Source organism: Myotis yumanensis, unplaced genomic scaffold (genome assembly GCF_028538775.1).
Source record: "Myotis yumanensis isolate MYYU_CA2020_CCGP unplaced genomic scaffold, mMyoYum1.0.hap1 SCAF_8, whole genome shotgun sequence".
In the NCBI taxonomy this organism is placed as follows: domain Eukaryota; kingdom Metazoa; phylum Chordata; class Mammalia; order Chiroptera; family Vespertilionidae; genus Myotis; species Myotis yumanensis.
The window spans coordinates 27425773-27453150 of NW_027223759.1; the positions used below are offsets into that span (position 1 = coordinate 27425773).

The 27378-nt window shown below is 45.0% G+C and overlaps 1 protein-coding gene and 1 long non-coding RNA gene across 2 annotated transcripts in view; one reads left to right on the forward strand and one right to left on the reverse strand.

Moving 5' to 3' along the window:
• IRS1 (insulin receptor substrate 1) overlaps window positions 1-11708 on the reverse strand; it is a 58663-nt gene extending 46955 nt beyond the window's left edge. The window contains 2 exon segments of the mRNA XM_070422268.1: window positions 7509-11048; window positions 11050-11708. Of these exon segments, the coding sequence (XP_070278369.1) occupies window positions 7530-11048; window positions 11050-11226 (3696 nt within the window). The 5' untranslated portion in view covers window positions 11227-11708 and the 3' untranslated portion in view covers window positions 7509-7529.
• A 947-nt stretch (window positions 11709-12655) lies between these two features.
• Window positions 12656-20232, forward strand: LOC139015568 (uncharacterized). The gene is made up of 3 exons (XR_011472460.1): window positions 12656-12722; window positions 15862-15953; window positions 19937-20232. It is a non-coding gene; the product is annotated as an uncharacterized lncRNA (long non-coding RNA).
• The last annotated feature ends 7146 nt before the right edge of the window (window positions 20233-27378 follow it).

Here is a 27378-nt window from a genome sequence, read left to right on the forward strand (position 1 = left end):
GGGGTAGATGGGATGGTGAAAAGTGTGACACAGAGTGGGGAAAGCAAACATGGAATGACAAAAGGAAAAAACAAGGCACGCAGCTCAGCTTACTAAATAAAACATTCAGGGAGGGGCAAAAAGCCACAAAAATCTCCTCTCCGCTTGAAGATAGAGATGATTGGAGTTACAGTCTGACCCACACATCCAATTCTGCTGCCATCATTCATGAAAATGCAGAAAGGAGTTGAAAAAGAAAAGCAGCCTTTGCAACACAAACACATTATTTTTAAAAGCTCTGTTATTCAAAGATTATCGACTCACTGAAGAAGCACAAATAACATCCAACCAAATTTATTTGAACAGATTATAGCAGAGCCTGCAGCAAGATATTAGTAAAATGGGAAATTTTCCTTTGCCCTTTGTACATTTATCTAATCCATGTCCCCCCTTTTCTGTGAATTAAGAATGGGAGAGATTCATTCCATAATGTAAAACAAGATTAGAAGTAAATTGATGATATTTTAGAAAGCTTTACAGTAACTTTTTGTAACTATTTCTTTCATATTAGTTTGAAATTAGTATGAAATTTGTATGCTATTATGCCATACTAATATTAAAATATAATTCTGTTAATTTAACATTCAGTGTGATTAAAACTTCTGAACATATTGCAATAACATTAAAAAGAGAGTATGAAGTTTGCCACATAGTTATGGACTCATAAGGTAATGAAATAAAATAATTACACAATTATAAATGTGGTAGAGAGAGTATCTATTAAACAAAAATGTATTAATAAAAACAAGTTACGGAATCTTTAGTGTGAAACTGACTTCAAACTGAATTCACAAGAAGCTATTTTCCCTGAATACAATTTCTAGTAACTCTGCAACATGAGGAAATAATTGAGGAAATGGCTTCCTTTAAAACAAAGCAAAACAAAACCTTAACATTGTGAAATGTTCCATTATCCTAAATTACCAACCCACCAAATAAAAAGAACCATTTATATCCTATACAGCTAAGAAATATATCCTATCTAATAATAGACAAACATGGTAATTGACCGTACCTTCACCTCCCATTGGCTAATCAGCAAGATATGCAAATTAACCCAACCAAGATGGTGGCCGGCAGCCACACAGCTGAAGTGAGCAGGAGGCTTGCTTGCTCCAGTGATGGAGAAAGCCAAGGTTCCCCGCCTGCCGCGGCTCTGCTCTGAGCTCCGAAAGCAACAAAGTTTCAATCATAGAAGCTAAACAAACCCCAGATACCTGCTTTCAGCTGGCCGTGGCTACAGAGCTAGAGTGCGCAGGAGCCCGGCTCTCAGCTCCAGTGATGGCAACAAAGTTTCAATTATAGAAGGTAAATAAATCCCAGAATAAAAAAAGAAAAGAAAAAAAGGAGAGGCTGGAAGCTTCAGTCACCAGCCAGCCTGAAAACGGCCCTCATTCCCTCACCCAGGCTGGCCAGGTACCCCAGCGGGACCCCCACCCTGATCCGGGACACTCTTCAGGGCAAACCAGCCGGCCCCACCCGTGCACCAGGCCTCTATCCTATATAGTAAAAGGGTAATATGCAAACTGACCCTAACAGCAGGAAGACTGGGAATGACTGGTCACTATTACACACACTGACCACCAGGGGGCAGACGCTCAATGCAGGAGCTGCCCTCTGGTGGTCAGTGCGCTCCCACATGGGGGAGCTCTGCTCAGCCCCAAGCCAGGCTGATGGCTGCCAGAACAGCGGTGGTGGTGGGAGCTTCTCCTGCCTCCTCAGTAGTGCTAAGGATGTCCGACTGCAGCTTAGGTCTGCTCCCCGCTGGCAAGTAGACATCCCCCAAGGGCTGCCGGGCTGCCAGAGGGATGTCTGATTGCCAGCTTAGGCCCAATCCCCCGGGGAGCAGGCCTAAGCCAGCAGGTGGTCATCCCCCGAGGGGTCCCAGACTGCGAGGGGGCACAGGCCGGGCTGAGGGACCCCCCCACTCCTAGTGCACAAATTTTTGTGCATCAGGCCTCTAGTCTGATTATAGCAGGAGGAAAAGATAAGTCAATGATGTTCTGAATTAAAGAGTCAACAAACTATTCTAATAATTTATGAAATCCACATGGAGATGCCCAAAGGATCGGAACTTCTGAATACACTGCCAACTCAACAGCCAAGATAACACTGGGTCAGCAAAGCCGTGTATAGCTCAACTAATCGAAAATCCAAAGCACAGAAAAGCTGGATGACAATCATTTTGCCGGCAGGAAAAATGTTGAGCTTTTTCACACATCTAACAGAGAAGATGAAAACTAAACAGAAAATTATGGAATATTTCCTATAGTCCTCAATTGACCTCTCAGATTTCTTTCCCATTCACTCAAGTGGACACCTCACTGTAGGATGCTGATGGTACAAATAAAAAACATTATCCATAAACAGACCACCAGTTCAAGAAGCGATTTCCAACAGAATAAGTAGAATAATGTCATAGAAATGGATTGGTTAAAGCTTGACCTGTGGGTTGGGGAGGGATGCTTCCAATAGTTGACCTTAGAATGCAGGACCAGCAGGTGACTTGAATTCCCTCACACATTCCAATTTAAAAAGGAAAGGGGGTGGGGGGGAGGAGGAGCCTAATCCAATCTAGATTAAGTTCTAAAAATTTAGACTGGTTCAGTCAGGAGGGTCTGTCTTAAAGTGTGTTAAAACCTGCATATGCTCCCTCCAAACAAGAAAAGTTAAAATCAGTCCTTAATCAAACCATAAAGAGTGTCTGTGGGACAGTACAAAACACAGAATATTCTAATGCACTTCACTGTGACCCCATCAGCAGCTTCCTCAAAAAGAATCCTCATGACAACTGACCCATTAAATACTATCAGTCGTTTTCGACAAAACAGTCCTATGTTTAGAGCTGCAAAAGGAGGTTAGAATAATTTAGAACAAAATTCTCAAGTTACCCATGAAGAAATAGGTCCAGAGAACTTAAGTGACTTGTCCAAGGTCACTCAGCTAGTGAAGGGCACTGGCTGTTATAAAGCAAGGTCTCTGGCTCCAAGGAGCTGCTTTTCCATTGCATCAGTCAAGATAGCATAAAGCCATTCCAGGAATCTTGATAAACCAAAAAAGGGAAAAAAAAGGGGGGGGGGGGGGAGAGACACATACACTTTTGAATTCTAAGTCCCTTACTGTATGGCAATACTGGAGACAGTATTTATTGGGGGGGGGGGGGGGCAATCAGATAAATTATATATGGAAATTTTTATGGATTTATTTTTTTTTTTTTACTATAAAGCCATCTAAACAATGGCAGAAATAAAGAAGATTGTTAGATGTCCAAAGTTTTCTGGAACAACAGAGAAAGTCTTTTCCACAGCTCAGAAGCAGTATCAGGGCACAGCACTTACACCAGGGCAGTCTTTCTTTCTTACAAGCTCACTTGGGATGTTTCTATCATCACCTAAGGAAAACTGTGGCCTTTGGTTATGATTCAGGGACTTTGGCTGGTAAGAAATGCATATTTGAGAGGGCTGAGGTGAGGGGGAGGAAAAAATACTTCCATAGTATTTCCCTTTCTCATTTTCCTTCTTTATTTTAGGAAGGACAAATTTCATCAAAGTTTCCGCCCCATCTAAGTAACATGTCTTACATCATTTTGATTATTTGAGGGAGCACAACACAAATCTAGCAGGTTTCAAACACCAGGTCGCCCAGGTTGCCCCCAGGAGCTTTCACGTGGGCGGTCAGTGGTCAAAAATAAAATCTGTTTTTGAGAGCTTAAGCAGTATTTCCTTCAACCGCAGAAAGGAATCTGATCCGAGCCCTTGCAATGGATCTCTAAATGCTCAAGATTTGCAAGCTCCTATCAGACATCTTCATTTCACTGTGAGCTCCTTTGGCCTAGAAGGGTCAGCTTTTGTCCATGCTTTGCAAACTGTGGGCACTCAATATAGTGTCGACCCTAATACAATTTCTAGACAAATTATTTTTTCCCCGTGGTCCCTAACCCTTCTCTGTCCTTTTTTCTCTTCCCTCCCATTAGTTAGGAATGCAAATGTGAGAGACCGGAGCCAACCCCATCAATCCCACAACCATGTGCTGTAGCTCCCTCCAGCTCCCAGATTTTAAGACAGGAAGATGAAGGAACACGGCGGCGTCTTAGTAAACTGTAGTATCCAGAGGAGGGAAACAAAATGGGGCACGTCACATGGCCAGGGCCCGGATTTTTCTCAATTAAAAATAAGAGGAAGTGTGTGTCTCGGTCAAGTGGGCTGCTTGGAATTTCTCATTCTTAGGATTCCAGTCTGAATGCGCGCATCCTCTGGGAGGGGGAGGGAGGGCTGCGCGTCTGGCTCAGCTCTGCCCGCTCTAGAGGGGAGGGGTGGAGAGAGAGGGGTGGGAAAAGGCCGCCCTGGGCCCCAGGCCCCCGGGTCACTATGGGACCCCGGCCATCCCTGGCCCCACCTCCCACCCGCACAACTAGGCTGATCCTCCCGCTGATTGGCTCTGGCGGGAGACCAATCAACTCCCGTCTGCCCCGCCCCCTCAGAGCCAGTCTGTGCTCCCCGAGGCCTCAAGGGCATGGGCTCGCCCACCACTGGGGCTGCGGAAGGGGCCCAGGCCACATCGGTGCCCTCAGGCCAATGGGGATGGGCGGGGTGGCAGACTTCAGAGGGCGGCTGAGGCCAAATCCTCAAGTCTGGGCAAAAGGGGGCTAGGAGAGAGAGGGAGCCAAGTGCCAAATAAATAGGGAGGAATGCAGGAAGCGGAGGTGACCCTGGAAAAGGGAAAGTGCCAGAGCCTACAGGGTTTGAGCCAGACAAAAAGGCCACACAGCGAGGGGAACTGTAAGGAGGGAGATGGGTGTACAGAATCCTTGACCAAAAAAAAAAAAAAAGGAACCTACTGTGGAATTCTAGAATGGATAAAAAAAGAGGGGGGGAGGGCGGAGGCAATGCCAGGAACATAGGTGGGAAACAAAGGGAATGGAAGAGGGGCTATCAGGTCAGAACCAAGTTAGAGAGACACAGGCCTACCAGAAAGAAGAAACAGGAAAGGTGGCTGGCTGCACAGGAGGTGAAGCAAAGGGCACCTGAGCTAAATGCCTCACAAATGTTCTCCTTTCATAGACAGCAAAAATCATTAGACAAGCGCAGATGTCTAAGATGAGGGCTTAGGAGACATGAGCACACTCCCCATAGCACCTCATTCCCTTCCATGTTTCAGGTTTTACCTGAGAAACTGGAGGGAGAGGCAAAGACGGTAGTTGCTCAGGAAGTTACAATGACAATGTTTTCACAAAGTAACGTATTTCTAGGAAAAGTTGTTTGCCAAGGGCAGGTTTGATTTCTTTTTGTTTCAGTATGTAAATGACTATCAAATCACATCTTTAAGCTCAACAGGGCAAAGGCAAGCGAGCACAATTCAGGGTGTACATGAGCCAAGTAGCATTTGGTACACACACACACACACACACACACACCCCTCATCTCTCTCCATTTACATCTTACAAATAAACATTGTAGAATTGTCTGGCATGGTCTGTTAAAGCATGGTCTACTGCTATTCCAGGATTATTAGGGAAATGATTCTATGATTATTTCAGAATGTTGTATTTTCCCTAAGAAAACTACGAATAGGTTATTTTGTTTTGGTTGGTTGGTTTTTGATGTATCTTCCACATAATGGAGGATTTTAAGCCCTTTTTAAAAAATGAAAACTCAATTTGATCATAAATTTCCTTCAGAGCAAATATTATTTACTCTATAAAAAGAAAACTGTTCAAATTAAGAAAAAGGTGAGGAAAACTTGTTTCTCAGCCTCTTCTTTCATCTCCTTTACAACAAAAACTTAAGTTCTGCTGGGGATTTTTCCTTCAAACGGTCATTACTTTATAAATGAAAGACTTTGCACCACAAATGATTAAAGTGTTAGAAGGATTCACATTCCCCAAAACACCTTCAAAGATTTTTATTGCTCATGTTGATAAACAAAATTAAGTCTCTTCTAGTGACTCATGAAAAGAAATACTGAAGATTGATCAAACAGCTGCTTTTTATATTATATCTTATCACCAAAAAATCTTAATTTGTTCGTATAGTTACACCTTGTTCTACAAAACAGAAAATAATATGGCTCAAATACTGGAAACTATTAGAACCAAGGTGCTGTGACCACATAAACAAATACCTATCAATAGGAACCCAATGCACAAATTAATTCCTTATGAATGGACACATATTAAGAATAATACTCTAAAAGCTCATTCTGTGAGGCATATATAAAAAGACTATCACAAGATAAACTCTTTATCAGGATAAAGTCCTTCCAAATGCTGGAAACTTCTGCATTTGCCAACTCATCACATTATTTGTGAACTATACTCCTCTCTTCTTCCCACAATGATGACCACCAGAAAATAGGCTCAACAGAAGGAAGGGTGAGCTAATTTCCTATTACAAATGCTTTTCATTTTCAATACAGCTTTACCCACAGAAGACCTAAAGCCACCTTTCAACTTTTCATGAGGTTATCTACTCTGGAACTTAAAGGCAAACAATAAATAGCCAAAAAATGAAGAGTACAGGATAAACCCCTCCATTTCCCTGACTTAATACGCCTTCTTTCAACATAAAAATGTTAAGCAATTTTACAGACAGTGCACAGGAGCCCCCAAATGATCTGTGTGATGTCTCTGTGCAGGCCTTTGCAAGAATAAACAACTGTGAGGCAGACACACTGGGTTGAATTACCATAACTCTCAACTAATAATGGGTCCCAGACGTCTGCAGACTTCACTGTATACCCTGTACAAAAGCAGCCATGCCTGTGAGGTGGTGGGTCCGTGTGTGAATATTTCATAAATCCTGGTTCAGGAACCAAAAGAAAGCATCACCCATAATTACTTTCTAAAGGGTCACAGGTAGAGAGGTATTTCTTTCTAAATACGTAAGCCTAAACAATCTCTTATTCCTGAATCATTTCAGGAGAGCGTGAATAAAAACTGATGTTTCTTTCGTACTGCTATTTTTGTTACCTTGGTATTGTGTAATCACAGAACTAAAGTATACAGAACAACTTATCAAGATCAAACTAAGAGCTCTGAGAAATGATTTTAAATGAAGGTTTAGCCCTGTTCTAACAAATATTTTTGTAGAAGAATTGTCTGTTCCAGTCAAAATATACAGTCAAAAGTAAACTTCTATGAAGAGATAAAAGTTCTTATATATGAACTTCACAAACCTCAGAACTGCCATTATAGAATACATGTCTTAGAAATACTACAGTCAGGAACCTCCAATGAAACAGCCCTCCTGTGTGGCTGCTCCTACAGGTTTATAAGACTGACTAGAGACTATCAGCCAGGTGTCACTGTGGGGTGAGCATCTTATGTGCCCTAACTTCTCCCACCCCCCTCCTGAGTGCACTCCTTAAGGAAGAAACATGAAAGAGAGGGAAGGGGCAGAAGCAAAAAGAAACAGAATTCAAGCACAAGGTTAAAGTAAATTTGTCTCTGACTTTGTCACCATGAAACGCACCTGCTGTGATGTTCAGTTGAGCTACTGGAGGTCCTCTGGCTGCTTCTGAAAACTGATGCTGGCATAGGCGCTTACATCCTCCCTGGAGCGGCTGGTAGAGCTGCTCTCACTGCTGCCCGGAGGATGACGAAGGGTTGGGGGCTGGGGATGCTGCACTTGACGGGGGTGCTCCTGGGGGTGCTGTTTAAAGTCCTTGACCAAATCCAGGTCTATGTAGTTCAGACCATTCTCCAAACCCCCTGCAGCCCCACACACTTGAGCCTGCTCTTTGGGTGCTCCCCCGAGGTCCCCAGGCCTCAGCCACACGTTCTCAAATGAAGCAGAGCTGTGACGTTTCACATCCTCAATGCTGCTGCTGCCACCACTGCTGCCCCCTACTGCAGCCCCCCCTGAGGGCACCGTGTTGCCAGCCCGGGGGGTACTAGGCATGGAGGAGAAGGTCTCGGAGCTATGCCGCCTCCGGCACCCTTGCGGGTCTGCACGGATCACTTTGGCACTCTGGTTGCCACTGGGACTGAGGTTCACCCGGGTGAAGGCACTCGTGCCCCCGGACCCCTGCGGGGCCACCAGCTCCCCTGCTCCTTGAGGCGCAGTGGGGGAAGCAGAGGCTGTTGAGGATGAGGAGGGAGCAGCCGCTATAGCCCCGGGAAGGCTCGCCTCCTCCACAATGCCTGTCCGAATATCAGCATAGCTGACAGGGGCAACTGGAGAGGTGTCCACGTAGCTCTGATGGGGACAACCCATCTGCATGGTCATGTAGTCACCCCGAGTGCTAGTGCTAGGCACTGCCCGGGTAGGCCTGCATGTGCTGGCAGTCCCTGGAGGTGCAGGACCCACTCTGCTCGGCTGGACCACAGGGCTCTCCTGCCAGGTAGCCCTCCGGCCAGGCCCCAGGTCCATGTTCATGTACTCTTCAGTGCCAGACTCTTCCTCCCTGGGAGCTGGCTGGAGCTGGGATGGACACCTGACAGAAGGCGAGCTGTGGGATGCCACGGGACCAGATAAGTAGCCAGGCTGATCACTCCCAAATTCGATATTCACATATTCCCCTGGGCTCTTGGGCTCTGGAGGAAGCAGTAGGGCCGGCTGCTGCTGCTCTCGAGCCCGAGGTAAGGTGCTGGCCTTGGGGTCCCCCAGGGAAAGCCTCGTGGGCCGAGCCAGGCGGCTGTTGGTCTGCGCAGCTGAGTCCACCTTTCGAGGCAGATGGGACTGCAGGACCTGATGGTGGAGATGTTGCGGGAGGCTGGGCTCGGGCCTCACCCCACAGTATCCCCCACCCAGGCTGTCGTTGCTGGTGGAGGAGGAGGAATCTTCGGCTGCTGCAGCATAGAGAAGGCGACCGGAGCTGGAGGAAAGGCGGAGGTGCTGGTGCCGGGCGGTCTCCTCCAGGTCCCCCGGGCGCTGGGTGTGCTTAAAGGACCTTGGCAATGAGCAGTAGGAGAGAACTGACTTGTGCTGGGGGTCCTCAGGGCCGCAGTAGCAGTCAGAGGGGCTGCTGGTGTTGGAGTCCCCCACCGGTGACATGTTCATGTAGTCACCTGTACAAGGCAAGAGCTTCCCACCACTGCTCTCCGAGGGTAGTTTGGAGGGTGGCAGGGGGTGGGCGTGGTGGCCCCCAACCCCATTTGTCCACAGCTTCCCATAGCTACTCCTAGAAGGGGCAGCACTGTTGCTGCTGCTGGGCCCACCCCCAGTATCTGGGGAGCTGCTACCACTTGGGGACATCATCATGTAGCCATTGGGGTCCACTCTCTGGGGATGGCGTCTGAGGGGGTTGATGATCTGCTGCGGGGAAGACACACTCTTGGGACTCATAGGCATGTAGTCCCCACTGCCTTTCCGGCTGCCGGGCACTGGGGCCACTCCTGGGGTCATGGGCATGTAGCCATCATCCGTGTGGAGGGTGGAGGTGTCTGGGCGGCTGTGGCCTCCGCGGCGCTCCAGGGGGTGCATTTCCAGACCCTCCTCAGGGTAGGACTGGGTGGGCAGGAAGGCGGAGTGCCGGTAGCCGGGCAGTCGGCCTCCACTGCCACCTCCTGGTGGGCAGGCAGGCATCATCTCTGTATATTCCTCAATGGAAGCCACGGAGGACTGCGATGGGGTCTTCTGGTGGGAAATGGTGGGGGAGGTGCCAGCTGAGTGAGTCCGCTTGCGAAACCGATTATCCAGATCTGCAGCGCTGGCTGCTTCATCCCCAGCCAGGGCCGAGTTCGTGCCCAAGCCCGTGGCTGGGAGGTAGCGGTGACCATTGCCACTCCGAGGCAAAATGTAGTGACCATTGGGGGCGGCGAGAGTGGAGGCGCCCTTGCCTCCCATGCAGATGTAGTTGCTCAGCTCCTCCTCCCCGCGGGCCGGTGGGGTGTGGCCCAGAGAATCTGGGGTGACACTGCGGAAGGAACTTCGGAAATCGCAGGGACTGGAGCCATACTCATCGGAAGAGATGAAACCGCCATCACTAGGGGAGCCAGACACAGAAGCACTAGATCTCCGCGGGAAAAGACAGTCAGAGGTGGAGCCATGGCCACTGGTGCTGCTGGACGACAGACTGACAGGACTGGTGGCCGAAGGCGAGCAGCGAGAAGAAGGCATGGGGATGGATCGGCTGTGGTTGAGTGGGGGGTGCAGCCGCGAGCAGCCCCGATGCCGGTGGGCGTGGGTCCTGTTGGTGCTAGGACTCACGGGGCTGCCGTCCACCGAGGCCGGGCGGGACATGGTGCCTTCCCCGTCGCTGGAGGCGCGGACACGGAAGGAGCCCTGCTTGCCGCCCACCAGGCTGGCTGGAGAGGTGGCCGTGATGCTCTCGGTGCGTGAGCGGCGGGTCAGCCCCACCTGGCTGGGTGGAGGGTTGTTGAGGTGGTGCCTGCGCAGCGGGACACTGATGGGGTTGGAGCAGTTGGAGGAAGACTGGCTCTTGCTGCGAGGCCGGAATTCATCGCTCATCGCCCGCATGGCCTCCAGGATGGTCTCGTGCATGCTCTGGGCCACCACAGAGTCCTCCACCTGCATCCAGAACTCCCCGGGGCCGGTCACTGCGGAACGGCCCACTTCGATGAAGAAGAAGTTCTCCGAGTGACCACAGCGCCGGATGTTCATCAGCTGCAGCACCACTGCGGCCGCCTCTGTGTTCAGCTTCACGAAGCTGATGGTCTTGCTGGTCAGGCAGAGGCGGTAGATACCAATCAGGTTCTTTGTCTGACCCAGGCCCTTGGGTTTCAAGACCACCTGCCAGACCTCTTTGAAGGCGGGCCCTGGGTTGCTGTCCCCGAAGCTCAGGTCCTCCCCAGCCTCGCCAACGCCAGAGCTGCCACTGCAGCTGCCCCCGCCGCCTCCTGTCCCGGGGGCCGAAGCCCCGTCGTGGTGGCTCTTGGCGCGGTTATGCAGCTGCAGGAGGGCCTGGTACCAGCTGTCCTGCTCGGCCTCGCTGTCCGCTGCGATCGCAAAGTGCTCGTCCCGGGTGTAGAGGGCCACCAGGTGCTTGTTCTTGGAGTCAGCCCGCTTGTTGATGTTGAAACAGCTCTCGAGGGGGATCGAGCGTTTGGGGGGCGCTCGACTTGTGCCGCCACTTCTTCTCGTTCTCATAGTACTCCAGGCGCGCCGGGCCCCCCGCCTCGCTGGCCGCCCGCAGCACGAAGAAGCGCTTGTGCATGCTCTTGGGTTTGCGCAGGTAGCCCACCTTGCGCACGTCCGAGAAGCCCTCGGTCTCCGTAGGGCTCGCCATGCTGCCGCCACCACCTCCGCCGAGCAGAGGGAGGCGCCGAAAAACCACCCGGTGGGGGGCGGAGGCTCCTCGCCGAGGCCCCGCGCATGCAAACAGGGCTGGAGGCGGCCAAACCCCGACTCCGAAATCCACGCCGCCCCCCCCCGCGCTGGGAAGGGGCAGCCCAAGCAGGACGCTGCGGCTACGACGAGGAGAGAGCCCCGGCCAGAGTTTACGGGCGTTTCATGCAAACACCCGGGGGAGAGGCAGTGCGTCCGGCGGGTGTGCAGCCCGGATCCTCACAGAGCCAAGTCTCTGGGAAGGAGTGTAGATGCATCTCTCCCCGCCCGAGCCGGAGTCCCGAGCAGGCAGGCGACAGCGGCCAGGGGTCCCCAGGTTGCCCCTCCAGGCGCGCGCGCCTTCCCTCCCGAGTTCCCCTCTGGAAGTAGCGATTCCCGAGGCAAATTAAATATCCTTGGGCAGGGGGAGGCGAGCTGCCAAGTCTCAACGTTGCACGGGGTTCTCCCTCCTCCTCCTCCTCCGCCTCCTCCTCCGCCTCCTCCTACCCCCCAACAGTCCCCGCCGCCACCAGCCGCCCAAATACCAGCTCAATCGCAGAGACCGCGGCGCTGCGGCTGTTGCTGCTGCTGCCGCCACCCGCAGTCGCGTCCTCTGCAGCCCCCATTCGGGCCCATCTCGGCAGGCGGAGAAAGTGGCTTTTCCACGCGAAACGCTACTAGGCAACCGGGAGAGCTGGGGACGCGCCGGAGGGACAGGCACACCCCTGCCCCTCGCTCCAGTCGGCAGGGGAGGAGAGGAGGGGACAAGGGCGGGAGGCGAGGGAGGAGGTTTGGGAAGGAGTCGGGGAAGACGCCTCTTCCCGGGAGGCGCTGCCTCTGCAGTTACTTCTCCCCTCCTCCCTCCCCCTCCTCCTCCTCCTCCTCCTCCTCCTCGGAGAGTTGCCGAGAGCCCCAACCAAAACAAGCGGCGGCGTCTGGCTCCGCGCGCCGGCCCCCTCCGACCGCGCCGCCGTCTCACTCGGAGGAGAAAAACACGTGACGGAGCCTCTGCGCTCCGCAGCCCGGCTGCCGCCGCAGCCGGGAGGCTCCAGCCTGGGTCTCTACATTCCCAGCCGAGCCCGCCCCGCGCCCGCCCCTCTCCGCCCCCCTCTCCCTCCGGCAGTGCCGCAGCGGCGCCCGCTCCAGGCCTCCGCGCTGCGCTCAGCCAGCGCCCCTGCGCGGCCGCCAGCCTGGGCGCAGCGCCTTCCTCCCCGCGCGCCACCCAGGGCGCCCCCGGCCCGCAGGAATCCCCGGCGCGGGCGCGGGCTGGGGTGTTTGGGTGGTCACCCGAAAGCACGAAGGGAGTCTGGGAAAACGGCGCCGGGTGGGGGCGAGTTCGGGAAGACGCAGGAGTGCGGGTGGGGGGCGGCGGGGGTGCACTGCGGCTAGAGAGCCCGGAGTGGGAGGGCCGCCGGGAGAGGAGGGGGCGCCGGAGCCGGGCTGCATCTTACCTAACAGGTAAAAGGAACCCCTCGGGAGGTAGGTTGCTAGTCTGGGCTTTCTTCTCCAGGGAATAGAAAAGCTGCATTTCAGTTTCGGGATGATAGGCTGTGATGAGATCTGGATTTTTATACGATTTCCTAAGGAACTTGTGGGCCAGCCTGCTCCTCGCAAACACCGCATTTGCTGCAGGGAGGTATCTCGAAGGAGCAGAGGGTCGCCCAAGGGCAGAGATGGGGCCTTCTGGTCACTCCAAAAAGGGGAAGAGGGAATTCCTGGGAAGCACCCTATCTATGCCCGTCGCAGTGAGGTTAGGTGCTGATTAATTAGGAAGAACATTTAAATATCTCGGCTTCTCCTCTTCCCCCATCCTAGCGAGGGGCGGGGACTCACATTTAGAGGTGAAGGCAAGGGGAGAAAATGAGATGCCCCTTATCATATTCCAAAATCTATTTGCGATTTTAAAAAAAAATATGTTAGAGACCTACAGAGGACTCCTGAGGCCTACTGTGTAAATATTGGCTGAAGTGTTTGTTTCACACATAGCTTCCACACCCATTGAACTACCCCATAAAATCTTTACCCTTGGCCACAGGGATAATGGGGAGAAAACAAGGATGGTGCCAGCTCGACTGTACAGGAACATGGGTACTTCGCGAGAACAGGTCAGCAGCCTGGGTCTATTTCGAGAGACTCTTAGTTGACCTTGCGGGATCAGTCACCACAAGCAAACGCTCCCCGAAGTTTCTATGTATTTTTAAGCTGACCTGTAAACGGGCAGCTTGTCCCCTACTTGCCCCGCTGGCATTAAAGACCCTACAAAGATGACGTTTGGCCTTCGCTTTAATGCTGTCTTATTTTTACACCCCATTCCTGGTCCGCTCGGGGTTTCCGTCTCCTCTTTCCGCGGGAGACCCTGGTCTGCTGCCAGCTCTCAGGCACTGCGGGATGCTGGCGGGGAAAACGCAGGAGTCAGGCGCTGGGCCTTAAGGCAGGATGAGGGGCGGGGGGAGTTTCTCGGAGAAGCCTGCTGATTGGTGGGGTTCCCTGTCTTTCAAGTTTTGCCTGACAGGAGGGGAGGTGGGGAGAGATGGTAGGGGTACCAAGGTAGGTTGCGAGGCATAGGGGGGGAAAAAATTAAAAAAGAACTGTAAACGCCATTCAGCAGCGTGTGATACGTGAATTCCGGGGACTTGGCATCTGCAAAAGGGCGCTCCCCAAGCGAAGCACGGGAGCTTCTCGTTTCTCCTTTCACCTTTTTGTTCCCTGCCATCATGCAGCCTCATCTGAACCTGGTTAATCTGTAATTTGTGTACACACTGTTGAATTGAAAGCCCGCCCTCTTTCCTTCTGACAGTTTGGCTGTGTGGGCACACGTGCCCACTACGGCAGAGCTATAAATAGCATATACGTATTTGGAACTGGTAATAGGCGGCAATAACAGTGGCCGAGATTTTGAGGGTATAGCTTGCTTGATGCAGAGCGGGGGAGGGGTAGGTGGAGCAGGGAAGCATGAAGTTAGTAGTAAAGTGTAACTGAATGGGGTTTCACCCTTGGCAAGAAAAAAGATAAAGGGTTGTTTACTAGTAACAATGTAATCTAAGGCCAAAGGGCTTTTTACGTTTTGACGTTTAGCGCAGGGTGGGGTTATTTGATATTTTATAGGAAGACGATCTAAATCCCAAGAATTTTACTTTTTAAATGACCCCCCCCCCCCAAAAAAAAAGAAAGAAAAGCTAAATAAAAGGAACACACCTCTATGGAAAACAAAATATTGAACTCTTTCCTAAAAGGAGAGGGCAGGAAGATCAACTTAATTTTCAAATATTCTACAATAACCTTCACAGAAAGGTTAGGATTTTGATCATATAAGAAAAATTATTATAAAAGCTTTTTAAAAAATGTCTCAGTGGGAAAGGGTTTCTGCTTTAAAAACTCAACGTCCGTGGCTAACATATTGGCTAGAAATCATGAAATAAGCCAGATTGCTATGACAAATTCTGGTCAGACCAATGAGTTTCATGTGGAAGATAATCACTGATCATCAGATACTAGGTATTGCCATTTCTTCCTCGTTGCTGGTGTTTAACTATCAATGTTAAAGGTGGTTAATATTTATTATAATTGTATGATAGTAGATCCATTTGTTCTCTACATTTTTTTATTAATGGGTTGTGATAATTCTGGAAATAAACATTGCTGCATTTTATATACAAATAGAAAGAGATGTTTTTGTGGGATCTAAGTGAAGTACTTTAAGCAAGTACAAGTATCATCCTGTCACCTTACACTTAATTAGTCTTGTGGTATACTATAATAATATACACTATTCGAAAAATTTACTCCTAACTGAAAATTTACAGAAACCAAAATGCCACCTAGTACCAAATATATTGCTCAATGCTGCCATCTATAGGACACTTAGAGATGATTTGTGTAATAGACGAAGGTGTACCCTGGAGCAGCTATGTTGATATTCACAAATGTAGTTATAATTCCAGGCATTAAAACCTTCCCTGCCATGGGTGCACTATTGAGCAATATCTCTACAGTTAGTTTTAAAATGAAAATATTGGTCTGTGTGGGGCTATCAGGGACATCATGCAAACTTTATAAATTATTACATATATCCTTAAAATGATCTCGTTATAAACTTTTATTAACCAATTTAACTATGGTCAACATAGAGAAGCATAGAGAAGTATAAACTACTGTCCTAACAGAAATAAGAATTGAGTTGGCTAAAGATGTAACCAACCATTTAAAAATTAGAAAGTATTTCATATATCGAAACAGATGCTTTACTTAAGATAAATAGGTCACAGCTGGAGGAGCTGTTTAAATATTGTCATCTCTAGAATTAATTTTGGCAATTGAGAATTATGCTTGAAGGAAAATCAAAGCTTGTAGATTTTCTCATGTTAATGTCTATTTTTATTTTAAGATAGTTCAAGCATAACAAATATTCGAATGCCTACTCTGCAAGGCAATATAAAATATATCAAAAGAGATACCTTTTTACAGCTTGGATGGGGTAATAAGAGAGATACAAAATAAATATAATTGATAACTAAAGTCATTTGTGTGTGTGTGTGTGTGTGTGTGTTAAATAAGTGATATTTATCACTTATCTCAAATAAGTGATATTTACTTACAGCAGGTGGAGAGCATGGTGGATGAAATAACTGAAGAAATCTCTATGAAGGAGAGGAGTTGTAAGCTTAAACTTGAAGGGTGGATGTAACCCAGGTAAGTGATTGGTTATCTATTTGCTTATGTGTTGCCATTCCAATGTTTTGGAGCACCTTCTTGTGTTAGGCATTAGGTTAGGCACTGAGGATTTAGATATCTAAGACATGGCCCTGCCCACAGGAAGCTTTCAGTGAAGATGTAAGACCAGATAATACAGAGTGCTGTGATCTCTTTGATGAAAAAAGTAGGCACAAGGCAAATGAAACCCCAAAACAATCAACTGCCTTCTGATTTAAAGTCATTGATCACAGACAGTACAATAGGAGAGCCCAAAGATGTCTTTCCCTCTGATAACCTTGTTTCCTCTTGTAATTGAATTTTTCTTGCTTTTAGATTAAAAAATGTGAAATAATGAAATTAAAAGTGAGCTAGGACGTCACATTTGGCTTGAGAATCTGCTCGGTCAATGCTCCTTAGATCTGCAGATCTTGTTAACATTCAGGTTCTGATTCCCAAGATCTAGGGCAGGCTGAGGGTCTGCATTTTTAACACATGTCAGGTGATGCTGAATCTGCTGGGTGGGGGTGGGGACCACCCTCAGTAGCAGAGCTCTAAATGACAGATTAGTCCAAAGGCAGAGTAAGATGGTGCTGTGACACACAAGCAGGGTCTGTACATTTTAGTGTCACATGTATACATACAATGAGAAGAGCAGCAATAAAAGCTCTACTTACCTGAGGCATCCTTGCATTGGGGCTTCTCTCTTTTCAATCACGGGTATCAAATCTCTCTTCTGACAAGTATGAAGAGTTGTTTTTTCTTAAACATCTGTGAATGGAAAGTAGCTTAGTGCATTCAAAGGACAAATATCCATACTACCACTTCGTCTTAAGCTAGAAAACAAGAAATAAAATCTTATGTAAAATAAATCAACACCCAACAGCATAATTATGTAAAATAAAAATGGCTACATCATTAGTAGGTACACAATTTGCCAAAGAGTGAAAACTGTAACTCTTGGAATATTTCTAGAACTACAAAATATACTTAAGCATGTCTCTATGAACTGTGAGATTTTATTATTGCTTTAGTTTAGACATTTTTCCATCATGATATGTTACAATAAATAAAATCCATGTACAGTTTTTTGCATGTCAACTGCAAATGGCAGATGACCCATTCTGTCTCTGCCCAGTGGTGACCTGTCCACTCCCCCAAGTGACCTTGTTTGTGCACAGGGACATTTGCCTCCCACAAAATTGCTTGCTCTCTCTGTTGGCCAAGGTTGATTGTGTTGTTTTTGGTTTGTTGTTGGTGGTGGTGGGAACTGAGAGTACTTGAAAAATAAAGGTTTAAGAATAAAATCTTTTCTTTGTTCCCTGAACAGCTTCCCTAATCCTCGCCTTCCCACCCCATCATTGCCACTACAACAGGCATTATGAGGGGGTGGTTCAGGACCACGGAGAGCGCGAGGAAGGGGCACTTCCAAAGCATTCTAGTCAGGGAGGGAGGTAGGGAAGAGATGGCCCCAGAATTGTTGCTGGACAATTTCCACTTAAAGGATATAATTATAAAGAATAACAGTGGAATTTTGACTCCCTGGTATTAGGGAGGAATGATTTTTCTGGATATTCAGCCAGTGCTTTCTGATCTTCATTGAATTCCATGTAATGACACATGAGACGACAACAAAAGTAGGGACAGCCAGACGTTGCCAGTGCAAAACACATTTCATGTTTATAATTTGATACCTTTTATGTAAACTTTCACATTTTTGACAGCTTTGGGACCTATCAATCTAGCACATAAGAGAATTAGGTCATATAGAGATATAAAGAGTTGGAAACAGGGAATTGGAAGGTGTATGTGTGGGTTCCAGTCCTAGGTCCTTAGAACTGCCGTGGAATCTGTAGCTCATCTTTCAATTCTATGATTACCTAGAACCCTTTCACTAACTATCTTAATTCCCCTTTTAATTTTCCTTCAGCTAGTTTCATTTGAGTTTTACTTGCAGTTGAGTATGTTCTACTAATGCAGATGGGTAGGGCTTAGAATCAGGGCCATGTAAGGTCTGAGAAATCATTTGGTCTGCCCCTGCAAAGGCATTAGGGCTGAGTTAATTAAATTTTTGACCAAATATATCAGGCTAATTTTTAAGTTGATAATTTTATATGGCCCGTGAATGATGCTATAACTATCCAAATGGCCCTTGCCAGAAAAAAGGTTCTCCACCCCTGGAGATAGACAAATGAAAAAAAGGGGGTAATCCCAGGTTCAGAATAAAACAAGATTATAGGCATGGAGGCAGGAACATAGCTTGGGGTTTTCTGGGACAGAGAGAAAATTGGCCTAAGAAAATTGAGTGGCTTATAGAATACATATTTAAATAACTTCTCTATATTACAACTGAGTAGGAATATAAATACTCTCAGCCTCTTCAGAAGGCAGTTGAACAAGAGCTATAAAACTTTCAAATGCATATACAATGTACCTAGCAATTCCACTTCTGGAAATGGATTCTATAGAAATAATCATACAAGCATATTCATGGAAATGAATTTTGTCACAGAGAATGACTGAAAATAACATACATGTCCATCAATAGAGAACTTGTTAAGTAAGTTTACCACATTTACATGTTGACATACTGCATAGCCATTAAAGATAATTCAGTAGATCTATGGTACAATCTTCACAGAAAAAAAGGCAAGGTGAAAAACTACCATAAATGCTATCTTTTATGTTTTTATTTTAAATAAAAGCACGTGTATATTTTTATACACACAGAAAATTCTAGAAGGGCAAATGAGAAATCTTAGCAATGCTTTCCCTAGGAGAAGATCATCTTTTATTTTTCCCATATTCTCTTATATTTCTTGTTTTTGAAAAGTACATTCACATATTACTATGTAAACTACTATAAACATAACTAAAGTATAGAACAGTGAAAACTTTAATGATATATAAATATTATCACTTTATTAGAAATTTCTATGTAGACATTGTTTTAAGCTCTTTAGTATGTTACCTCATTCAGTCCTCACAGCAATCCCACGAGGAAGATGTTTTCCTCCAATTGCACTTGAGGTTGCTGTAGGCAAGGCAGCTGGAGCTCAGTCCTGCAAACTCTGGCTCCAAAGCCCTCGTGTTTAACCATTCTCCCTTTTGCCCCTCCCCCTGTGAGCTTCCCTGACTTTGTTGTAATGCCTCCCCAAAGGCAGATTTCTGGGCATAAAAACTAAATATTCATGCAACCGTCTGTCAATGACATCCAATAAGGATTCTCTTCATAATGGCTAATACAACAACTCACAAAATAAACTTTTCCTTCTATACCAGGTGTTTAGGTGTGGTGTAGAAGATTTCTTAAACTGACACACCGCCTTCATTGCAAACAACGTATAATGATGGTTTCTCTCTCCAGTAGTGGGAGCCATTGAATTGTTTAGTTAGAATAATGACAAAGTTGGACTTTCATGTTGAATAAATCACTCATGTATTTTTGGAGGATGGACTTATAGGAGAAGAGATTGGCGGCAGGGAGGTAATTGACATGGAAATCTGTTGGACATCTAACCATCACTCATTTATTCCATCTTTTTTTAAGAGCACCTTGGAATCCTGTGGGTCAAATCATGGAATGGTGATTGGTTTACTAGTAGGCCTTAGGACTGAACTGCCTTGGTTCAGTTGGATCTGCCATATATCATCATTGCAAATGTTGACAACTTAACCTCCCTCATGTCTCAAGTATCAATACCATGGGAATAATAGTATCTCAATTAATCAGTGTATGGTTTTAAATGTATACTGATTATATTTTGAGCACTTAATAAATATTAGCCATCATCATGATTGTTGTTCTCAACCATGTGTTTTGAATGGTATTAGTCCCTTCACTCCTCATCTCCCCCATCTCACTGCAAAACAGGTTCTAGCATACAGTCCATACAGTGGTGAGGAGCACAGAAATTTCATCCTTCAAGAATGAAGAGTCAGTTTGACTCTCTTAACCTACTTTATTCTTTTTATATTACCAGATGCATTTTACATTTGTTCTCAGAAAGAAGAGAATTGATGTGACATTGACCACTGCTTTGGCGTAAGCAATAAATATGTGTTAAAGAAAGGTGGCTAAAGAAACCATTCCAGCCTGGCCGGCGTGACTCAGTGGTTGAGTGCTGACCCATGAACCAGAGGTCACAGTTTGATTCCCAGTCAGGACACTTGCCCAGGTTGTGGGTTTGATCCTCAGTAAAGAGCATGCAGGAGGCAGCCGATCCATGATTCTCTCTCATCATTAATGTTTCTATCTCTCTCCCTCTCCCTTCCTCTCTGAAATCAATAAAAAATATATAAAAAAGAAGAAGAAACCATTCCAGGCCTGGGACTATATGAATGATGGTGGGAAGTCATGAAGAAAAGCAGGCATTCCATGTAGACTGGAGCAGAGGGAACATGTGTCCTGTCTGAAGCATTCAGTACCTGGAAACCATCATAATAGCCATTATAAGAAGTGGCAACTACAAACTCTTTGAGAAGAGTGTCCTCTTTATTTGAGAATCATTCAGTACATCTAGTAACATATACTTGGTGCATAGAAGACACTCAGTACTCAATTATAGAATTGAACGTTATTACATCATAACTTTGAGGGCCCACATGATGACTTTGAATGCAGAGCAAAGAGCTCAGACTTACTGCATTAATAACGAGGAGCACTTGGTATGATAAATAGGAGAAGTAACATGAGCAGATGCAGGAAATAGAATAAAATGGAAACCTGGGGCAGGGGTAGGCTAGTTAGGAGTCTGTTTCAATAGATTAAGTGAGATGATGAGGCCCAGGGTTAGGTTTGTGCTGGTAGAATGAAGGTGCAGAAACCTTCAGAGGTGAAGATGATGGGCTTTGGAAACAGATGGGATGTTCGGGACAATCATTAAGGCAGCAGTCAAAGATGATGGCATTTCAATCCTGAGTATTGGGAGGTTGGAAGGACATCTGATCACTCTTCTTTTTCAGAGATGAAAGGCTTTATTGTAACTCACAGAAAAAGCAGTCCCCAGAAGTCAGTGTTTTGGTGCTAGGTCCCTATCTCTCCAAGTCCATAGGATGATGCGGTGGCTGACACGGATGCTGCCCAAAGAGTGGGCTGCAGTACAGGGAGGAGCCCAGGGCCATGGGCCCAACAAGCAGCAAAAATTGCAGTAAGAAGCAAACAAGCCACTCTCCATCCCTAATGTCCCCTGGGGAGTAGGCAGTTGCTGACAGTTACACTGTGGGCACCTTGATCTACTGGGTTGCTTCCATGACTAGTAACAGAAACTGCTCAGCGTCAGGAGATGGATCGGCCTTCAAGCTGGCTGCTCAGCTAGAATTTTCAGAGACTGCATGGGGGCCTGTGGAGGATGTGCCTCCCAACACCATTCGTTTGAAGTGCATGCATCTGACCACTTTTTAGGTTTAACGGACATTATTTTTTTCCCTTTCTTTGCCCAAACCTAACCTAATGATTCCCCCCGCAACTCATAATCCTCATTTATAAACTCAAATTGTTGGAAACTGAAGGCATTAGTTGTCATCATGTAATTTCCCATAATTATGTGACAAGTTAATTTCCACAATGAGCACAGTTGAAGTTATTTTTCTAACTTCTAACGTAATATTTCATCATGAACTATTTCCTAGATTCTGCCTTTTGGAATCCCACTTCTTATCTAGTTTGGGAATTCTCTTTTCTAAAATAAGGACCAGTGTGTCAGATATTACAGTTACTATACATTTCATCTAAGCTTTAAAAATGCATTAAATGTTTCACGGCTTAATTCCTCTAGGCAACATGGAAGTCTTTGGGAAATGTTTATATTGTATTAATTGAAGCATATCAAGATTGATTGACTCTAGTACCATGAATTCTACCTACATAACAGAAGGCAAAGGTAAAGTTAGAAGTTCCAATTTCTGCTTCACTTCATTCATTCTAGTTTAAGCTAATTATAGTAAGTGTTATATTGAGGAAAAAGGTTATTTGAAGAGTTGTCACTATGTTTGTTTCTAGGAAAACTGAAGGGTTTTTTACTCCAGTTTCTCAAGAAATGGTAGACTGAGTTTTCTGATGTTCTTCAAAGTAAAGTTTTCAGTACTCTGGCTACCGAAGGTTAATTTTTTCTCTTTAACTTATAATATATTCATGGATTCTTCAGACATTACAAGACAGGTCAACACTTTGGGGTGAGGGGAGTAGAACATAAAAGAGGCCATTTTGAGCTTTAAGTTATTTTTATAAAAAGATCTGCTCTGTGTCTCTTGTTAGGGAGGTGAAGTTGATGGCTCACCTATTGGTGTGCAGGTGGGGCTGACTGTCAATGTGTCTGCCTTCAGCTAGGAGGTGGATTCTATTGAACATTGTGCTGACTTGCAGGCTACAAAGCCTCTGACAAAGGATCATCACATCTGGAGCCTGATTTTATGTCAGTAGCTGACCTTCTTTTCACCTTCGTCCCCGTGGATTTCTTGACTTAGTATTTCTAAAGGTATTATACAGTGCCATCTTGCTGACTTAGACAAGGCAGTGACAAATTTAATGTTACTTCACCTCTGTGGGGTGAATTCAAGACCCATCCTTGTGCCCCAAAAACCAATAGCATATTTGAATATTCTGAACTGCAAGGCTGGTTGCATTAACTGGAGTAGCATGAAAATGATGAAAAAAGACAAGCTGTGCAAGAAATTATCAGTTTATCTTGTGGAGAAGGTTACCTCAGAGGTCATACATTTCTTTTGTCTAGCAATGGTTGGAATAGTTTAAGAAACAGCCTAGTTATAGTCTAGGCTAAGGGATGAATAATCTCCTAAATTGTGCCTCCTATTTAAGATTCTGTTGTTTGCAGGGTATGAACACCAGCTAGAAAACACAGGTCTAATGCCTTTTCTTGATCTCAATGTTTTTAAAAGACAATTTGCATTTGGGTTCATTTTTCGCTGGTGCAAAATAATAATTTACATTTCAATTGTGGTTTTCCCTAGACGGACTAAAATGTGTACTTCATTGAACATGTCAGTCTATCAGCACTTTCTGCAGCTAATGTTTCCAGTGTCTAAATGCTGTAACTATACCACTCTCGTGATACTATTTTTATTCTGTGTAAGAGTGCATAATGAGTTATATCCTCCTGACAATATGTTTACTCCCTGAATTTAAGAGCAGGCAAGGTCAGAAGTTATATTAATTACCTGGGGAAAGGATCACTTGGTCACACGTCATCAAATAATTTTCTGAGAGCTAAAAATTAGTCAAATTATTGCCTTAACTAAGATGCCTAGTGGGTTAAAGTAAATGATTGTTCAGTTCAGTCACAGACAATCTGCTAGGCCTAGTTGATGATGTTCTAATTAATGCATTATAATAGTCAATCAAAAATTACTTACTGGACACTGATCAGGTACATTACACTGATACTCAGTAGGGAGCCAAGAGGAAATAACCCACTAAGACATTAGCTAAATGAAGATGTATACTGAGCAACCATAAACTGCAAACTAATGAGGTAGATATTTATCATTATGAAGCATCAACCTGTAACCACAGAATTGAATGACCCAAAAGCACAGATGTGTTCTGGGTCGCCCAACCAAACATGGATGCAAGGAATCAAAAACTAAATCCACTTTAAATTGGACCTGTCTCTGCCTGGGAGGATAGGTAAGATACAGAAGTTAAGTCTGGCTGTGAAATGACCACATTGCCTATCCTCAAAGGGAGGAACCCCATTAATGACTATATTAGAATCATCTGAGGACTGGGGTGCTTGTACAAAGTCAGACTCCTGGGTGCCTCCTGAGACTGAACACATGCAAATTCAACATGTAAATTTTAAATATGCTCTTTAGTTAATTCCGAAGTAGGTGGTGTGCAGTTCAGATATTGATAAACATACTTATGGTTTCAGGTAGATTTCTAGACCTATCCTGTTTTTTTTTTTTAATCCTCACCTGAAGATATGTTTTTATTGATTTTAGAGAGGGAGGGAGGGGGGGGGAGAGAGAGAAAGAAGCATTGATGTGAGAGAGAAACATTGATTTGCTGCCTCCTGTATGCACTCCAACCAGGGATCAAACCTGTAACCTAGGTAGGTGCCCTGGCTAGGAATTGAACCTGCAAGATTTTGGTGTACAGCAAGCATGTCAAACTTGCAGCCCACAACAAATATTTTTGCAGCCCAGCCAATATAATGGTATGTAACAAACATTTTAATAAAAATTTTGTAACTTAATTTTTACAATATCCTGTTATACATAATTATTAATAACTACAACGTTTGCTAATGACTGATTACTATAATCGTGTTGCATTCATTTCCCTTACGTGCCTTCGCACGCAAGTGCACCATTTCTCTCCACTAATACTAGCAGCAAATACTAGTATTTTAGCAGCCAATTGCCACGTCATTAGTCTTAGACTGACCTGTTTGGTGTGCGCAACAGGAAATATTTTGCTTTCAGAGAATAAGAAAAATGGGTTTATTTGCATTATGCTTATTAATTTGTGCAGTTATTCAGTGTCTGGTAAGTTAATGTTCAAGAAAAACATATTAATTTTTATTAAAATGTTCTACTACTTTATGTTAACGATTACTCAATTATATTCAGCCTTTTGTATTCAGCATGTCTCTGTCAAAATAAACCTACGTTTCTGTGACAATTGAAGCTTTTGTTTTTTTTGCAGCCCACATACTAGTAAACTTAAACCTTGTTTATTTGGCCTGTGTTAGCCTTTGAGTTGGACATGCTTGATGTACAGGGTGACACTCCAACTAACTGAGCCACCTGGCCAGGGCTTTCCTGTTTGTTTTTGTAAAGTATAACGTAAATGCAGTTTTAATGTTATATATAGGCTAATATAGAGGTATAAGACTTCCAAACTATGAAATCATTTTCAGGTATTATTTCTATTAATATTTGTCTTATTTCATTAAACCAGAAGTTGCAAACTGTATCCTGCTGGCCAATGGGGTCCATGGGTGGTTTTTCAATTTTACCCAAATAGTATGTTTAAATTGTCAACATTAAACATTAGAAGATGATGCATCAAAAATTAAAATTCTAATTTCTCTTTAAAAATCAGAGTATGGGGCCCTGATTCCCACCTGGCCTCCGTCAGCCAAAATGGAAAGATAGCTGCCCCTCTCGGTGGCCACTTTGTGGTAATCCCACAACTCCAAGTCATCTCCCTGACACCATGGCCAATGCCAGGTGCCATTTGTCACCTGGTGCTTCAGATGCTTCCTGCCACCCAGCCCGCTCAACTCATTTGTATCTCCTGCCTAGCTCCTCCAGGCACTGGAGTGTGTGACCCTGTCTTAAGGGTACTTCAAAACCAATTGCTTTTGAACAGCATTTGATGATGAAGACAGATATTCCACATTCAGACCAGTTCTACTGCTTTCCCCTGGGATGCCAGACTACGCTCCTGAGCAGAATCGGGGCTAATTCATTTAAAGAATGCCCATTAATCAAAAGGAGGTCCAATCTAGCTCAAGTCTTTCTAAGAGGCTACACAATTTGCCATGTTGAATGGATGTGCATATTTTATTTTGAGAGTATTTTGTACAGCAAAAGGAAATATACTGCTTATAGAGACTGCTGTCTTTCAGAAAACACAGATGGTTACAGTATTTTACCAAAAAAATAAATTAAATAATAGTTTAAAAACCACTCTAAAAAACTTACCTTCAGCCAATCAGATTTAACAGCCCAAGAATATTCAATGGGCAAGGTATTCTATATTTCATAAAAAATGTAGTTAAAATATCTTATATTATTTCTTAGCAGGAGCTTGAAAATTGAACAACAGGTTGCCCTTTCCCAAAACTAAATATAACCTAGCACTGGAAAGATAAGCCTTTCCCTTTTATTTTTATTCCCCTGATCATGTATCCTGAAAACAAGTCTCAAGAAAATTCAAGGTAAAAATCTGTTAATAAAATATCAAGTCGAGGTTTAATTTTGAAAACTACATGTTATGGTATTATTTTTCTCCTGCAATTCAAGTGTCTTTTTTCGCCAGGACAGCTAAAGATCTATGGATGAATTCGAGTGATTTGGGTTTGCATTCCAACCCTCTTACTTTTTGTCTGTGTGATTTTGTTTCCGAGTTCTTTATCTGTAAAATAAGATAAAAATCCTACTTCATAGACTCATTCAGAGAATAAATGTAGTTTTATGGCCTAAGTACATGGCAGAGATTCAATAAATGAATGGCCTTTATTTTAACCAGTGAGGGTGATTCATTCATATTCATTCATTCTCTCTCTCTCTCTCTCTCTCTCTCTCTCTCTCTCTCTCTTTTTGATCTTGACTAAACAGTATTTCATAGGATCTAAGAAAAATTTCCTAAAAAAGTAAGCAGTGCACCCTTGTTTCCATTTCATTTTAAGGAACTTTATCCAGCCAACAAAAGGTAAGGCAATGAATATAGTATCTATGACACAGCATTGTTTAAGCTAATAGCTAGTCATCACTCCTAAGACTCTTGCTGAATCTTATAATACTCAGGTACAGACTCTAAGAAAGTCCACAGAAAAGCAAATATTTTTTTTAAAAAATTAACTTTTACTTCTAAAAGTTCACAAAAGCTATTAGCACATCAAAAAATGAGTTTCCAGAATGTTAGCTGGTATTCCAAAGAACAGTGTTAATGAAATGGGGCAATTCAAGATGGGCACACAGCACCCCAGCATCAGTCTGATCTTTCCTGCTCTTCCTCTAGTCATCTGGTAACCCATCCTCTTTTTTCTTTGCTTCGCATGCTCTTGCTTTTCCTTCCCAAAGCAAAAAATTGAATATGAATGATGGAGAGTTTGGATTTATAGTTAACATTTTTTTTGAGCTCTTACTATTGACTAGTCGCTAAGATATACATTTTATGCCTTATCTCAACCAAGGTTGACAAGAAGTCACAGATGGCCTGGCCAGAGTGGCTCAGTGGATGGAGCATCACCCCATGCACCAAGAGGTCACCAGTTCGATTCCTGTCAGGGCACATGCCTGGGTTGCAGGGCTCAATCCCCAGTAGAGGGTGTGCAGGAGGTATCCGATTGATGTTTCTCATAGATATGTCTATCTCTCTCCTTCCCTCTTTCTCTAAAAGCAATTAAAAAACATACTAGTATTTAAAAAAAAAAAAAGAAATCACAGAAGAATCATTGCCCCACTTAAGAAGCTGGTGAGATCACAAATTCCCTCGGCTAGGGCTAGAACTGAAGCTTAATTTGTCTGAATTCAAGCTACTTACAAATGCGGTAATCCTATCTAATAATAGACAAACATGGTAATTGACTGTACCTTCGCTATGCCTCCCATTGGCTAATGGGTGCAATATGCAAATTAACCAACAACAAAGATGGTGGTTAATTTGCATACATAGGCTCCAAGCAGTGGAGCAAAGCCTCAGGGCGCTGGGGCCGGTGGAGCAGCGAGGCCT